The following is an 18244-nucleotide window of genomic DNA, read 5'->3' as shown; positions in this document are numbered from 1 at the left end:
GGAGTGTCTTCCTTGTCACCACTAATGAATGATCATTTTCAGCCCTAAAAGTCTTGGGTAAGGCCTTCAACACCTTTCTAACTTTTAGAATGTGATTAAGGAGTAATGTCTTATATGCAATCACATTACAAAAACTATGATGTAGCTTAGCTGAAATAATGATCCTTGTTTTACGCTATTGAGAAACCAGAATCCAATCCAGATTAACAAGGCTAAAAACCTTTAAAGGCTGCTGGGCCAACATCCATATCAATCTTGAAATTCATGGATCTACATTAGGACTTTCTAGATGTTCTCCAGCTCCCCAGGATTAATATTTCACATTTTCTGTCTCTCTTTTTCCAGAGTTATCTTGCCATGATAAATTATGTGATTAAGGTGTAATATGGGGGTATCTGTGATTTATTTTTGTTATTATTCAACTTGTTGACTCACTGGCTTCCACGCAGCCAGCTCTAGAAACTTCCATTCACAGCAGAGACACCTCATTTACCTACCTGAATGCATAATTTCTTCAACCAGCAAACTTCTTCAAAATTCTCTCCTGCTGTCAGCTCAGTAACAACTTCATGAGTTTGTTTGTATTTTTTTTTCTGAATAAATGAAAATGCTTCTGAAGACCAACAAGTTAAATGCAAAATTGAGCTAATTAGTGCCAGCATTACAAACCTGGAATTCTGGCTGCTATTCAAAAATTGCCCTCAGTTTTCTGCATGTTCAGAACCTTATTTCTTACACTTGTACCATTCTGTTATCATTATTATACAAACAGAAAGAAAATGGAGCTGGCTGAAGGATAAAAAGAAAAGTTAATGGAAGAGAAAGGACATGTAGTTAATTTCTGCATATTGGATTACAGTCAAATTCCTAAAATTCTCCTTACAAGAAAATGAAATACAGACAGCAAGTATAAATATCAAAATACAGCCTCATATTTCTAAATGGTTTCAAGTGTATTCAAGATTTTCCCTCAATTTAAAAATATTTCATCCTTTCTTGCATGAATGTAACTCTAGGCTCAGTCCTGTGTTTTGTCCTTAGAAAATTGGAAATAATACTAAATTTATTTGGAGCAGTGTGTTTATGTGTGGATGACAGGATCTGGATTTTTCATTACTATGACTGATGGAAAAATAGGTGGGTTTTAGGATAGAAATAAAAATATTAAATGTTACCAGCTGCAATAATGTCACTTTGCAACAGTTGTTAATGGCTGAAAAGAAATGAAATAATTATGTTCAGGACTTCTTTAAATGCATATGCAGAAGTCACACACATCTATGAAAGACATTGCTTTTGAATGGGGAAACGAATATATGAATATATGAAATTAATATATGTAAATGTAATCTGGATTTTCTTTTATTCCTAAAATCAGAGAGATGGTCAAATAAATATTTATGATTTGTGCAAACATCTTACAGAGTTAGTACATCTATTTCTTTTATTAAGCTTGTAAAGTGATTTATCCCGACGACAGGGAAAATTCAGCAGCACAGGTCTGCCCTCATTATCTGGCAGCAGAACAAGCTGTGGCTACAAAACTCTCATGTGATGAAGATGGATTCAAATCTCCAAGCTATTTTTCAATTCCTTTGGTTGCTTTTTTGATGGAATGTGAAAGAGCAGTACAGCAGAAAAATGGTGGAGCCAGCCAGTATCATGCACCTTAATGCAAAATTAATGTGTATTAATTTTTGAGACATAAATCTAGAGGTGTACCTTTTGTACTGGGCATTTTGCCACCATTTGGTTTTAAGTGAGTAGATAACACTTCGATTGTTTTGAATTAATTTCAAAATGCCCCCTAAGTTATATTTATGGTATTTATTTGCTTAGTGAACAGAGGCCAGTTCTATCATAAAGGTGAATTTCTGCTGACCAGCAACAAATAGTATAACAGACATTCCTTCTTTAATAAATGTATAAAATTACATGTGGCAAATATTAGGGTTGTATGCAGTTCCTAATCTCTCCATTTCAAGCTCTGGAATGTGATGATCCTGGTTTTAGATAGCAATAGAAATACCAAGTAATATGAATAAGAAAGTCAATTTAAAATTCCTAAACATGTGTTTGTCTTCTGAAGCTGAGGAAGTGAAGTTCTCCCACTGACTGACACTTTTTGTTGCTGTTGAGGCAGATCAGAGCCAGAGGGTTGTTAGAGGATGTAAAATCAGGCACTTTATAGCTGCTATATCTCTCCTCCTTTACTCAACACCTCTGAAAGTCCTTGTGCTCTTTTTCATGTGAGGGAGAGAACGAGAGGTGCAAGCCCTAGAGATGTACAAAACAATTATACCTTGTCTGTAGGTCTTGGAGAGGTGTCCAAGACCCCAAGGCTAAGTACCTTTGTCTATTTATAAATGAGCAGGTCCAGAGTCAGTGAGATATCCATGGACATCCACAGCACAAGCAGGCTGTGAGTTTCTCCACAGAGCACCTTGTGTGCTGTGGGCGGTGAAAGTGGATCGGCCCATCCTTTTGTTAACCAGGAGACCTCCAGATTTCTGATCAGCAGAGAGAGGGAGAAAGATGATTAAGCCATATCCCTAATTGGGAGAGATGCTTCCATTCCCTTTTGTACACTTCCCCACCAACACATGCAGGATCCGCCTTTCAGATCCATCAGTAGCTTTCGCCTGTCACTCTCCTGTCCACACCAACCTCAGCCACACCTCTCCTCCCCTCTCTTTCTGGTTAGCTGCAGTCCTCATAGTCCCCAGGTCTTCTTTTTTCTTGAACCCTATGCCAATAAAAGTACACCGGTATCAATTTTATTATTTAAAACCTACTTCAAGTTTTGCATAATTGAGGGTGTCTGGACCTGACAGCATTTACAACCCTTTCAGACAGTTCTGACAGAGGCAGCCTGTGCTGGCTTCCTTTATCTGGTTTCCACCTATCACTTCAGTTTATCCAAGTGCAATTTAGATTTGATAACACAATGTAGCCCTTTCAAATCATATGAAAAACAGCCTTACTGAAACCACCTTAAAATATCTTAAAATTTCTTCCTGCACATAGTCAGTGTGGGCATTTTGCACAGAATGTGTCCAGACAGCTTCAGTCTTTTTTGGTGTCACTGTGTTGGTACCCTGTTGATGCCCTGAATGTGTAGGATTAACTTATGCAACAAATGAGAAAATTGTGAATGTCTTAGATCTGGACATCATTGTTAAAACTCTAGAGAATGAGAAACATTGACAAATGCTTTGTTTCATTTTTCAACCCAGAAAAACTCTAATTTAAGTGACACTATTTTATAGCTTTACTCTATAAGCCATTATTATCCAAGCAAACTTCAAGAGAATGAAAGATTAAAACAGTTAGAATCGATATCTGAATTATAATTTTGTCATACACTGATAGTGCAAATTATGGTGCCCTGTAGTACAGGATCATAGGCAGGATGATTTTGTGCTTGAAAAGAACAAGAAGCTTCTAGGACCTGTGTCTCATACAGAATCTAAGTCCTGTATTATCTTCTGGAGGATTCTGCAGCTGTTAGCTTGAACTTGTATTAGATTTGACAGCTATGAATGCTTTTAGAAGAAGAGTCTGATGGGCTTAGATTGGTATCCTTGAAAGTGAAACATCACACATCAGTGTAAGCTTAGGATAATTGCATGAGTCAGAATTTACAGGGAACTAAGAGAACAATGTTTCATATTGGGTAAGTGGGTTTATTTGTAAAAGAAGAAAAAAAAACAAAGTTAAATATTGAAGAGTAGAAATACCAATATCTGAGTTACTAGTTCTTTCATATTACAGCAAAAGCCAGCACAATGAGATCAGACTCAGCAATCCAGATTCCTTGCTCTGGAGGGATGTTTTGCTATTAATTTTTGTTTGTTTCTTTGTCTGTTTCTGTGGGCTACATTTGTTTTCTTGCTTCTCTGAAATGCAATAAAAGCTTTTTGAAAAGCTGAGTGGTGAACTGCACTAGGCAGATTTCCAAAGCAGAGGCATCTTCCAAAGCCTATTGAAATGAAAAAAAAAAGATCCTCATGTTCATTTGATCCAATGGAAATACAGATATGTTCCTCCTCAATTTGGAGACCATCCCCTAAAATTCACTGACTCAGGCTGACCAGTCCTTTAAGTGCTCAGTCCAAATAATCTTAATTCTCTTCCCACATAATCTGAATAGTGGTCTCCCTTCATCCATTCAGGGCTGGCCTACCTCTGTGTCCAGAAAGAGGATAAATCTCCTTTTCACTGACATCAGTTCAGGCACCAAGAGATGTCCAGCCAGCCACCAGAGTAACTGTGACAGCTGTATGACAAATTAATGACATAACATCTATTTTAGTCATCAATTATCTTTAATTTTTTCTACCTGAATGTCTAATTTCAGCCCTGACTTGTGCAAAGCTTCTGTCTGAATGAACATGTATTGGGTTGATGGCATTGACTGATGCCATTAGCAAATGAGCCAAATGAGCGCCAGGCCAATTGAATTATTCAGCCTGGAATCTGAAGGAAGAAACATGGATAAAACAGGCTGCTGACTGCCCAGCACTCTGCATGGCACCATTGTTTCCCAAGGTACCTGTCCCTGAGAAGTGCTTCTCAGAAAGCAGGAGCTCAGCTGAGGGGATGAGGTGTGAATGACAATCAGTTTTGTCCCACTTGAGCCCATTGGGAGAAATCATGGAGGCTGGGCCTTTGCAAACACTTTGTTCGCCATGGTTACTCCCTACACTAAAACTTAGAGATTTTCTGAGATACCTGCTTTACCCCTTCAAAATATTCTCTGGCTGCCAACACAGCAGATTGTGTTTTGAGGCATCCAGTGAGTGTCAGAGAAGCTGAGGAAATTTCTATTTCCCATCTATCCACCTCCTGCAGATACAAAGCTTTTAGCAGGAAAACCACTCAGCATTTGTCACACTGTATTAGGAACAGCAGAAGCACAACACAGACTCTCTTAGCTTGGTTGTACAGGAGAGCAAGTTTTATTTTTCCAGATCTTCTTTTATAGACAGTTTCAAGAGGTCCGAAAAGTAAAACTCTCAAAACTCTCAAAGCACATCAGCATCATGGGACAATTAAGAACACCACCCCTTGACTGTTTCTTGCAGGTAAACAACAATGATCCAAACAACACCTGCAGAGGTTGTTTTTCTTCTCTAAGGACTGTTTGGATTCCTTATGATTTCTCAGGCCAGAGTAAGAACCTTGTGTAACTTAGTTTCACACAGGCTCAAGCTAATGCCTGAAGCCTAAAAATCTCTTATTTGACCATTGTCAGTTCCCACAAGCATTTAAAGTATTACTTCAGATCCTCTCCTGTGTGAACCTGTAGCATTTTGCAGGCTGTGGATTTTATACTAGACTCATGTTCAGGGCTCTCAGGTTCAGTGCTTGATTCAGCAGAAGCTGGATGCCTGTGGCCTTTTACCTGTTTGCACAGCAGAGGTGACACAGATACCGGCGCAGAATTTCTCTGTCAAAAGATCTCAAGTCAGAAGGATCAGGTGCTACTCACTTCAGAGCAGTGGTTCATGGCACCTTGTTATGGCTTTTCACGGACAAAGTTGAATTTGGGGAGTTAATTTGGGAGGTGGATGTTTATTTCCATAACACCAGTCGGAGAGCTTTGAAGTCCTAGCACTCTTCCCCTTTCCCTACTCCTTCTTTTAGAAGGCTGTGTGTATTTTAACTAGATGTAGTATTGATCTAGTAAGACACAGAATAAAACCCTAACAAAACAATCAAGTGTGGAGACTAAAAAGGAAAAAAAAGTGGCCTGAAATTGCTTATAAGTGCTTGTCATATTTCTAATGCTTTACAGAGATCAGCCTTCAGTAACCCAAAGGACAATTTTGTCCTTTGTTGTCTTGTAATTTTTTCAATGTGCAGTCAAAGGATGCATGTATTTGGTATAAATCTGTTACCTAAATATAGTTTTTAGCTAAAGCCAGGCCAAGGTGAGAAGAAACCATAGGATTTCTGAAAAGCAAACAAGGCAGTTTGCAAACACTTCTTAAAACACAAAAACAAACAACCAGACACACCGAGTTCATCTTTGCCCAACTTTAGTGTCCGCCAAGGGGACACTAAAGCTCCCTCTGTGATAACTGGGAACAGCCTGCAAGGTGTGTACAGAGGAGATCCAGCATGGTCACTCTCAGCTGACTTTGCCCAGGAATGACAAAGGTTTTAAGGATACAGCTCACTTAATTTAGAACTCGACAACAGACTGAGATATATTGTGCCCTAGAAATGCTGATTTCTCTTTGCTGACCAGAACAGAAACTTGGGGAACAGTTCAGATAAGGACTAGGTTTAGATTACATACTGGGAAGGAATTACTCAGTTTAAAGATTGGTGAGGCAGTGGCACTAGGCACAGGTTGCCCAGAGAAGCTGTGGCTGCCTCATCCCTGGAAGTGTTCAAGGCCAGGCTGGATGGGGCTCTGAGCATTCCCCACTCCATCTGCTCCACATGTTTAGTAAAACAGGGCATGTCTCATCCTAAAGACAGGAGAGTCCTGTACTCCATAGCCTCTGGTTCCTCATCTGGCAATATATTTATATACACAGATTTTTGGGACATCAGACTTGTTGCACATCCTTGTTCCCAGAAGGGATGGGACTACCTGTGTAGCTGAGGAGATAGATTATTTTAATCTATAGGTATAAATACAAAAGGAAAGTCTACAGTTTGTGCTGTCCAAGAGTCTCAGCTATTATTTGCCCCAAAACTCCAAGCTCTCCCACTATGAGGTCACAACAGGATGCCAGTTCTCTGCTTCCTGCTCTTCCCCTGCAGAGGAGGGAGGGGTGAATTCAAATCTGCATCCATGTGAAAGCATGGGAAACTCTAGAGTCTAATTTTAGATAGTTTTTGATGGTTAAGATGGGTTTAGATTGTTGCAAGAGTTCCAGACAGGGTAGTCCCCTCAGACTGCAAAGTTGCTAATTTTCCTCTGTGCATAGAAATCTCTGAGAGCAGTTTACCTGAAGAAGAAAGGTCAGATTCCTGCTATCAGCAGAGGGGACCTTGACCACTCTACATGAAACCACATCACAACCCAGATAGGCAAGATAGCGCACTTTCAGTCAATTCCTTTCCTTCAGGAGGTCGTCTACTTTTTATGTTGTATACCTTGTACAGAGAATTAAGTAAAACCCTGTATCCTAAATAGAGGTGGTCTGCTGAGAGAGAGAACAAGGGATCACAAATCAAGGGGGGCTGGGCTGACCTGTCATTGCTTTATAGTTACAAAAGCATTGTCCTTGCATCAATGGAGAAATAAACTATGCTTTTACCTGTTGCTATCTGACACATACAGTACAACCATAAATAACTAGCTGGTGCACCCATTGAACTGCTGTTCTGTGACTTTCCTTCTGGCAGTCACCGTCAGTTTCTTTCTGTGCTCCCAAGAAGAGCAACATCAGCATCATTTCCCATACTCATGGAAAAAGTTAATCTACTGCATCCCGTAGCTGTTTCCCTGCATTTTATTTCTTCATTTCAACTAGAAATGTGTGGCCCTCCTTCAAGTGTAAGTCTGAATTGCAATAGAAAGCACAGAAGTGACACCACTGAAGCTGTAACATGAGCCTGGATATGTATAGTATATTTTTCCCCTTGTGGTGGCCTTCATGCATGAGCTAGCAGTGAATTTGTACAATCCTGCACTCTGATTTTTCAGGATTCTTGGACACTGGTGTATGCAGTCATTTCAAATTGGCTGGTGGGCCTAAAGCTCAGTTCATTAGTCTCTAGCTATATAAAACTACACTTTTTTTCATTATTTTTCACTAGCTGCTGTCTTGCTTTTTGGGGGACTCTGCCAGGCAACTCTGGTTCTTGCTTTCCTTTGTGTTTCCTTTGTGTGGCTGAATTAAGGAAATCAGCACAACATGTGGCAGTGCTTCAGTATCAGTCACTGAAGGAAAAAATCTTGGTTTCTTTAACAGCCTGTGTTCTCTGAAGCTTTTAGGAGAAATATTTAAAAGCAGGGTTTGCCAAAGCCCTTCTGGTCTCACTCCACAGGATCATTTCATACACCATTTGTCTGCAAGATTGGATGGGCGGCAATGCTATTAAAAAGTTCAAGCTAAAGGAGTGGAAAAGAGAAAGCAGGCAGAAAGCAAGGGACTGCCATTATCCTGACATGTGGAAAAACCTAAAAATAATTGGATTATGTTGGAGTGGAATGAACTGTCCAGGGAGGTGGTGGAGTCACCAGGAGGTGTTTAAAGAAAGCCTGGACATAGCACTTACTGTCATGATCTGATTGAAAAGGTGGTGGTCAGTCACAGGTTGGACTGGATGGTCTCAAAGCTTTTTCCAACCCGTGATCCCGTGATGCTGTGACTGCTAAACCAGGGCTGACCCAAACAGCTGGAATTACACCAGGATCTATAATTAGGGCTCAATACCCTGACTGAAATTATATACAAGTGATATACTAGCTAACACCACTGGTTAGTACTGAAAAAAGATGGTGTTAACCATAGGCCAAAAGTAGGTGGAGAGGGCACATGCTCATGCAGACTTAGAAGCAACTGTAGATCAAAATTTTCCTTCAACAGACCCAGGATGGGACCTTAATTTACCTGGGCTGGAGATCTTTTAACAAGGTACCAGAGATGAGTATTGTTTGGTGTAAAGCACGCTATACTGAGAGCCATGAACTGGTCAAAACTGTTTGAGGTAATGCAGGACAGGTCTGCAATTTTCATCTAATGATTGATGGTGACTGCCAGAAAATACACTAATCTGGATCCTGAGAATCTAGAGAAGGCTGTATAGTTAGAAACTATCTTTATAGGGCAATTGGCCCCAGATACTGGAAGCAAACTCCAGGAACTGAAGGACCAGAGTGGTATGACTCAGGGAAGTTGTTAGATGAAGCTTGGAAAGCATATTACAACAGGGATGGGGAAAAGGAAATGTGACAGCCTGGAAAGGAAAACAAGAGACATGAGAACCTACTTGGAACTCTAGAGGGTGCTAAGGTACCGCCCTGTCCAGAAGAAAGAGGAAGGCGAGGTGGAACAGGAGGAAAGGGAGGCGGGAGGCTCCCCTCGTTTCCCCGACAACAATTAGAGGAAAACCAGAGCGCACTTGATAAGGAAAAGGGGCGTTGGAAGCGGGAGAGCCCGCGGGCTGGGAAGCTGGACTTACAGAGAAGACCCTGCCTTAGAGAAGATGATTTAAGGGAAACGGGGGATTCTACCCCGGTTGAAGCCCTGAGGCTGGGGAAAGAAGAAGTGGAATTCTTGGTAACCACAGGGGCAACATATTCTGTATTGAATACACATAAAGAAAGCTTAGTAAGGATGTGGTAAATGTAAATTGGTAAACTTGTAAATTGTAAATTGCAAATTTCAAATTGTAAAATGTAAACTGGTACAAATGGTAAACGTAGACAATATGGTAAATATAACTGGTGCTACAAGGAAAAGTGAAATTCAGTCATTTTTAAAGACCATAAAATTTAGATTAGGAAAGAACTGCACTACTCATTAGTTTCTGTATATGCCCTAATGCCCAGTCCCCTTAGCTGGGGAGAGATTTATGGGGAAAATTGGATGCTCAGATAACCTGAGGAGACCTAGGGGTCCTGATGCAGGAGTTGGGGACCTGGAGGAGACCTGTGGGCTATTTCTCCAAACAGCTGGACAACATGAGCAGAGGATGCAATTGCTGCAACTGTTCTACTGATCCAAGAAGCCTGGAAGCTCAGGTCTGGATAGCACATCACTGCTTTTGTCCCTCACATGGTACATCCATTCTAGAGCAAAAGGAGGGGCATTGGCTGTCCCCCAGCAGGATGCTTAGATACCAAGTTGTGCTCTTGGAACAGGATGATGTGGAATTAAAGACAACAGCAGCCGTGAATCCAGCCATTTTCCTTGATCCAAAGGTAGTGGATGAGAAAGCCCTGACACAGGCATGGTCTCCAAACCATGCAACAGGTCTATTCCAGCAGAACAGATGTGCAGAATGAGGCAATAGAGAATCCTGATTTATAATTATTTGCAGATGGCAGCAGTTTCATGAAAGATGGAAATAAATGGCAAGATATGCCATGGTGACTACCACTGAGGTATTAGAAGCTCAGTCTTTACTAATTAACACATCAGCCCAAAAAGCAGAGATAATAGCCCTTTAAAAAGCATTGAACCTGGCTGTAGGCAAAAGAGTGACTATTTGGAGTGATCCTAGATATGCATTTATTGTGATTCATGCCCATGGAGCCATATGGAAGGAGGATTGCTATAAGCTCAAAGATCATCTGCTCAATGCAGAGAAGAAACTTTATAACTTTTGAAAGAAGTTAAAAAAACCAAAGGAGGTGGCAGTGATCAATTATGAAGCACATCTGGACAAAGTAATGTTATAATGGGAAACCAACTGGCAGACAAGACAGCTCCAGGAGGAGTTGAAAAAGGCATCCAAGCCTTCTTTTTTTTTTTTTTTAAGTGACACAAAAATAAATTGGCATAATTTAATGCTAGTTCTGACAGTGAGGATCAATATTTAGAAAATATATAAAAGCCACTAAGAATCGAGAGGGATGGTGGGTAACAAACAACAAACTTACAGTTCCACTTCCTTTAAGGAAGAAAGTAATGGGAAAAGAACACAACAAATCCCACAGGGGAATTGAGTCCCTGACATCTAGTCTCCAAAACTCTGTACTTAGTATGGGAAGGACTTAAATAGAAAAATAAGTAACAGTGAAATGTCCAATTTGTTTAAAAAGCAATCCCATAAGCAGGGAAAGGCCACTTTCTGGAACATTTAAAGACAAGCTTCATAAGCCCTAAAGGGGAGAATGCTGCCAGATGAAGAATAGTTTGCACCTGATGGGTTAATACAATGATCATTCTTGAAAAACCACTGGCCTATGGAACTTCACAATGCCCATTCTGTAGGAACAACTGGAGAGCAACCAGCCCAATTGTGCCAGCTTTTATCAGTTCATCAGGCAGTCAGGTTTGACTTTGGGATCACCAACCACCAGGGACCACCTAGGACAGAAAAACACATCTGCAGAGATGAGGGAAAATATGTTAATGATTCTGGGAAAATGATTATCAAACGTATGTTTATTCCAGGAAAATCAATGAATATGTGTGTAAAATAAAGCCTCTAAATAGGAGCTTTTTCTGTACTCAGATGCACAATATTCCAAAGGCTATTCCCTCATGCATCCAGCCAAATAAAGAGTGTCTGCTTCTTAATGTTACATTTGTGTTAAGTAGTTTGGTTTTTTGCCTATTTTTGGTAATAATGAAAGCACAATGTTAATAGCAATGCCGTAGAAAGTGAAGAAGAGTAATCAGTAAGCTTCATTAAGAATGAATTAATTATCCCTTTGGAGGGGTCACTGTTTCATGTCACACTGCAATTTTTTCTTTAGGAATTGTTTCGTCACTTTATCTGCTATTTCTCCAGTTGGATCATTCCCGAATTTGAGATCATCGTATGACTGAAATTCAGCTAAAATAAAGTGATGATCTATCGAATTATCACACCGATAATAAAAAGTCCGGAAAAACATTAGTAATTTTTACTTCTTTTCCACATTATATTCCTACCAGTTTCAAAAGCTGTGCATATGAGAAAAGCTATTTTACAGTTTTGCTGTGTCTTTTCTTCTAAGACTTCTATAATACACCAAGGAATTTAGAAGATGGAGACAAAAAAAATATTGGTCAATTCCTATGTAAATACAATGTCAGTAGGTCATCTTTCTTTCTTTTTTTCATTCTTTCTTATTTATCCATCAGGACTCAGAAACCTCCTTCCAGCAGACATGGATGGAGGGATGGATGGGTGGATGGATGGATGGATGGATGGATGGATGGATGGATGGATGGACGGATGGATGGGCTACTGCTAAGGCATGTTTATACTGCAGCACTACTTTTATAATTACAGAATGGCAAATGGATTTTAGCCTGCCTTGAGAGAATACATTATTTTCATGAATCCATTGGTTCTGCTCTGCAACTCTAGAATGCTCCACCAGGGCTAATGATTCACCAGTTTAATGTGAAAGGGCTGTGATTGCAACAAAGGGCAACAAGTCTCACTAGCTGCTGTCCTGCCTTTAACAAACATTAATGCACCAGTCCCAGGTGGTTCCCAAACACAGTTACATATTACTGCAGAGCATTTTTTTCTGTCTCAGCTATTCAAAAGAGAAAGATTAGGAGAACTCAATTACATGACTGTAATAACACTCAGGATAGCCATGAGCACTAACAGAAATTTTAAGCAATTCTACGAGACACAGAAAATTAATGGGTCATTGAATGGAGCCTGTGAATATTACCAGCTGTAGGACTAATAGTATCCAGGACAGGAGAATCAACATGTTATCCCTCTGCTGCAAGGGATTTAGGGGGACTTGGCTGGCCATGTAGGACCTGTAAATTAACAGACTCTCAGCTGCAGGAGTGATATAGCAGGACATGACCAGGTAGGAGGGATGATGGCTGAGCCTTAAAATGGGAGGTACAAGAGATGCTGCATATGAGAAAAAAAATTTAAAAATATATATATACATATACATATGTATATGTATGTATATTTATATGCATATGCATACAGGTATGTTGCATACACATATACACATATATGCCTATATACACACATACACATATAACTGCAAATCTATGTCAATAGATAGATAGATAGATAGATAGATAGATAGATAGATAGATAGATAGATAAAATGCTGGATATGGTTATTATATGGAAAACTCTTTCAAGTCAGTAGATTGAATTGTCAGAGGTAGGACAATGTGAGTGCAGAAGCAGAAAAGGTACTGGAGGATAGAGAGGAATCTGAACTCCATTTATACAGGTCAGTAACATGACCTTCAACCCACTCCCCTCAGGGTAGGGGCGGGGACAGAAATAATTGGGAAAGAACAAACTCAGAGACCCTTTCTGCTCATACAAGGGAAGGGTCAGGCCTGCAGAGATCTCATGATGCCCTTCACTGAACTAGTTAAACATCTAGAGTAAGAACCTGTGGCTACTTCTCCTGATCAGACTGGAAGGTTTTAGGAATCCCTTCAAAAGAGGAAGAGCAAGAGAATAACAAAAAGAGACAGGCAGAAACAATCAGGAACTGCCAGTGACAAAAAGGAAAAGAGGGAAAGCAAAAACCTGAAGGGCAAAAAGAAGTAGAGTAGGAGAAAGAGATTGGATTCAACACACAGCACGGAAGCCGCTCCTTCTGGCCAGTTCCACTTGGAACTGGTGAGTTCCACTGGACTGATGAGGATGAACTGAAAGTAGAAAGGACAAGAAAACTCTGAGCAACTTGAGACACCAAGAGGCCACACAATCACCTTACAGGGATGCATAACTCAGTCATGATCTGCTTTGTTGTGGGAAGTTTCTTATGGGTAAGTCATCTCTGACATCCCTCAGGGTCTCTGCTCAGATGTGGAGTTACCTTGGAAAGATGGAGGGCCATTAGCAAAAATAATTTCCTGGATATTTAAAAGGCACACACCGAGAAGATATTTGCTGCTATTCCAGGGACAGACATCAGGGTACCCAAAGAAAAGGAATGAGAAGGGTAGGGGAGTGCTGGAGGGACAGAGCAGTTTTCAAGACAGGGTGGGTATAACATGAAGCAGGGTATTTAAAGTTTCTTAATATTTGAGCATGGAGAAGGATCTTCAGGTGGAGAATGACATGGTTTGTACTGGAGAAAGGGAAAGTTGTAGTGATGATGAAGTTAAGAACAGTACTAAAAGGATTTTGAGGACTACAGGAAGTTAATATATGAAACAATGCTGTTGGTAAGAGTAACTTCAAATCTACAGCAGAATATATGATAGAAACAATGGAAAATAGGTAACAGTATGTCCTTACCATAGGAGATCCAGACTCATAATATAAAAGATATGCAATATGCACATTACAAAGATTTAATTCACTCTAGCTATGTCTTTGCTGCTTTTCTCCTTTCAGTTCCCCCAAGTGAGAGGTGAGGAAGGCTGCCTCAACACTGAACTGTTAAGTATTTGTCAATCTTGCTCTTCTTTTGAGAAAACAATGAACAACAAAGGCAATACTGGACATGAGTGTTATGACCTGATGGTTGACATTTTCCAGAAAATCTTATTTAGTTGTATTCAAAATTCATGTAAAATCACCATTACTTTGAATATGAACTGTATCAACTACTATTCTTATTGATTAACATACTGATTGTGTGGTACTGCTCCTGCTGCCTGTTTGCATTACTGCAATAGTTAAGAGCTTTCTGGTGTAATTTCAGTTGATTTGGATTATGAATTTAGAATCAAACTTTCCTTGAAAAAATGTTTTGAAATATACTGCTTTGCTGAATATTACTATCATTAATGTAATTTGTAAAAATGACCGAAATGATGTATTGATACAAAAGAAAAAAAGCAAACATGAATGCAGATTTCTAAGGTTTGCAAAGGGAATTGGGCAAGGATAAATATCAGGAAAACAATCAATATATAAAGCAAACAGAAGGGAAATTCACCTAACAGGGATATTGATGAGGTTGGACAACTGTGCCCTCCACAAAGCACAATGAGTTTCTCATCATTGTGCCATCTGGAATCTGGGCAGTAAGTGAGGAGCATGAGGGGAGATGGAGGAGACTACCATAGGGATCTTCACATTTATTTGGTGCTCTGTTGATAACTATTTCTTGTACCCTCCTCTCTTCAGGTGTTCAGGTACAGCGTGGGACCGTCTGTGGTATATCTGGTACGGTAACATGTTTACTCTAAATATCTGCATCCCTAGACAATTCCAGTAGCAAAGGGTGATTAAATGTGACCTGCTCAAGAGTGATGCCATGCCCTCATTTTCCCTGGAATTCTCTAAAGCTCTACAAGAGCAAGACAACCCCTTAGATATCTCACTGTCTTTAACGAAAGTTGACCCACCAGCCTCCTTTTTTATTCTACATGTTTAGTCATATGAACACTATTAATAAAGTATTCATGGTACAATATGCCTTTTAAAAGACTGATTTTTAAAGTTCTGTCTGATTTCTTAGTCATTCATACCAGGATGGTATTAAGAAGGATGGTAGTTGTTGAAAATCTAGAAGACTGAATTAATAATGTATGCCAGAAGATGGCACGATCCAGTTTTTCCTCTCTGCTTGTCAGTCATAACAAGGTGTCTAGCATACTTAGTTTTGGTCCCCTAGTACGAAATAGATGTTGGAAAACTGAAGCCGGTCCCCTGGAGAGCAAATTAAAAAAACGAGGTTTCTTCAGCCTGGAGGAAGCTAAGACAACAAAGTAATTGCAGTTTTCCACTACTTAAGGGGGATCTTGAGAGAAGATAAAGGCAGAGACTTCTCAGAGGTGCTCAGTAGAAGCACATAAGGTGGCTGACAAAGCTGCAGACAGGAAAATTCTGATTAGACAGGAGAAAACCACGTTGAGGATGGTGCAGCACTTGAACAGATGCCTGGAGGGATGACCAATCTGCATACCCGGATACTGTCCACACTGAGCTGGACAAAGCCCCAGGTGACTTTGTGTAGCTTTGAGGTTAACCATGCTGTAAGCAGTCAGAGACATTAAGAGGTGCCCTGTAAACAAAATTTTTCTGTCCTAATTCTGTGTCCCCTCCCGTTGCAGGCTGGTGCTGGTGATTGGGGGGCTCCTGCTCCTATGTGGCCTGGTCTCTGTCTGCATGAGGTGCTGCTTCCAGTGCCATCAGACAGGGGATGAATCTGGCCCCCAGCCCTATGAGGTCACCGTCATCGCGTTTGACCATGACAGCACCTTGCAGAGCACCATCACTTGTGAGTTGGCCTTGCCAGATCCTGGGGACCTCAACACCCTGTCAGGTGAAGGGGCTGCACTCTGTAATGCCCAGCTAGTGACACCCCAAGGCTGACAGAGGGAAGCTCATGGCAGGATGGAGGACAAGCTACCTCTGTACATGCTACAAACTAAGGTGCTCAGCTGTGAGACAAGTTTGGGTGGAATAAAGGTAGCTACAGGTTTCAGTGGCATTTCAGGAAAGAGGAACTGTGGGATGGTGCTAGTGTGTATGTGGGATTTCACATACACATGCCTTTTAGGGAAGACTGAAGGAGCAGGAAAAGGAAATCAACCTGGCTGTGGGGAGGGAAAACCCTGCGGATATCCTCTAAAGGATGAGGCAAACAGCTTTTGTCTCCTCTCTTCCAGCTCTCCACTCAGTGTTTGGGCCTGCAGCCAGGAGAATATTAGCCGTGGCACACTCCCACAATGCTGCCCAGGGAACACCTCCACTCTCCACATCAGACACCCCTCCAGTGTATGAAGAAGCTTTACACATGAGCAGGTTCACAGTCGCCAAGGCGGGGCAGAAGGTGCCAGACCTGGATCCAGTGCCAGAGGAAAAACTGCCGGCACCTGAAGAGCGCAAGGATGCCCAGCCGCCCCTCCCAGGACACTGATGTCTGGTTTTACTTGACAGCAAACAATACAGGATAGTTACATGCAGAGACTAATTAAGGTGGGCAAATTTAAGAATTTCAGATTCATTTCCGTAGTCAATTGAGAAAGAGAGGGGAAAAGCAACTAAAATTCCAAGTATTTTCAGGTCTAGCATAGTCTAATGGCTCTTTTTGACACCTCCTTCAGATAATTTGCATTCTCCAAGTCCATTCATTACACGCACACAACACTAGAATCACACAGCACAAATAAGCAGGCAGCAGGAGCCTTTTTGTAGGCTAGTGATCTGCAGGGTGGCTGCTGATGCAGTCTCATTCCTCTTGCCTTTAGCCTCAGTTTCCTCAGGATGGCAGAGTAGTCTTCAAAATAGAAAGAAAAAAAAAAAAGAAGATATTTGCGAAGGTCTATGGATGCTAAATGCGAGCAACAAGCAGGGAGCACAGTGCCTGTGGAATAGCAGGCCGCATAACTTTCTCAGACTCACCTGAGAAAGCAGCCTGGGAAATCATAAGGAGAAATCAAAACAATCCTCAGAGACAGAAGACAGCCTTGCAGGTATTGTTTGTCAGTTTCTTCTTTTCTTGCAAGAGAAGGTCGAGGGGTGGTGTACCCCACTGACCAATGATGGTGATGTGTTAGTTCACTAACCAATAAGTTTTACCTTTCTGTACTTTCGCATATCGATCTATAAAAGAAGATCTGAGGTAATAAACCTTGCTCTCCTGTTCAACTCACAAGAGAGTTGTGTTGTACTGCCTTGCCGTTCCTAAAATAATGCGACAAAAGTCTATTACAACTGAATATTAACATCCAACCTCTGGAAATTGCCAACCAGCAAATTAAAAAAAAAAACAAAACTGAAACAATCTGCATGTAAAGGAAAGAAAGCATACATACAGACTGTATGTACACATTATGCCCTTAATGCCCTGCAGGATACATAGAATGAACAGTCTGGTTCTAAATGGGATATATAGCAATTCTGAAACGGTAGTCACAAGCTCTTATATATGAATTTAAAAATATTAGATATGTACCAACAGATCAAACAAGGAGAGGAGCAAGAACACTACCTCTGAAATAAAGCTCAATCATATTTTCAATGCATTCCTATAGTATAATTTATTAATTCCTAATTTTGCTGTCAAAAACAGATCAATTGAAGTGGGACCATTTAAAACATGTAAGCCATTTCTCAGACTGAATAATTTGTGGGGCTCTCCTGGTCAATACAAATATGTTGAACAATCCAGAAATATTAATAAAGCTGGATTAACATAGGTATGGCCCATCTGTAAAACCTTGGACTAGGCAGTCAGGAGAAGGTGAGTGTTGAACTGCATCAGTGTTGTCTCTACCCTGGATTCAGCACCTGAAATCATTAAAGCAGACAACATTAAATATCACATGATGATTCATTCAGCCATTAATAAATTGCCTGCATATGTTCATGTTGATATAAAGGCACAGGTCACATCTTTTTGAAATGCCTGCATGGCATTTCCTGCAATTCCCACTTTAGTTAATGTGCTGGTCTTCTTTGCTGTGAAATACAGAAAATACAGTTATTTTGTAGATAAGAACAAGGATAATGTTGAACAAGGTCTCACATGGACTAGGTCCCAAACATGTTTAGGAACCTAACTGCTGTTAAGATTACAGCCACAGAAAATTTTAGAGAAGGTTGATAAAATAGCCTTCAGGGATAGATAAAATAGCCCTTCAGGGGTAGAACAAAGCTAAATTGAACAATCAAAGCATCTTTGATGATGCCCCAGGCTTTGACCAGTCACAGG

The 18244-nt window shown here is 40.5% G+C and overlaps 1 protein-coding gene across 1 annotated transcript; it reads left to right on the top strand.

Annotated features, from left to right (window-relative positions):
- Nucleotides 1-13225: 13225 nt before the first annotated feature.
- On the top strand, nt 13226-17964 carry LOC131591981 (transmembrane protein 52B-like). The gene is made up of 5 exons (XM_058863164.1): nt 13226-13397; nt 13972-14015; nt 14710-14748; nt 15639-15805; nt 16197-17964. Exons 1-5 carry the CDS (start codon nt 13350-13352, stop codon nt 16445-16447), a joined length of 549 nt encoding a protein of 182 aa, XP_058719147.1. The 5' UTR covers nt 13226-13349; the 3' UTR covers nt 16448-17964.
- Nucleotides 17965-18244: the final 280 nt, after the last annotated feature.

This window comes from Poecile atricapillus, chromosome W (genome assembly GCF_030490865.1).
Source record: "Poecile atricapillus isolate bPoeAtr1 chromosome W, bPoeAtr1.hap1, whole genome shotgun sequence".
Taxonomy (NCBI): domain Eukaryota; kingdom Metazoa; phylum Chordata; class Aves; order Passeriformes; family Paridae; genus Poecile; species Poecile atricapillus.
Note: the sequence above shows the minus strand (reverse complement) of the source record. Positions and strands in the feature narration are given on the sequence as shown.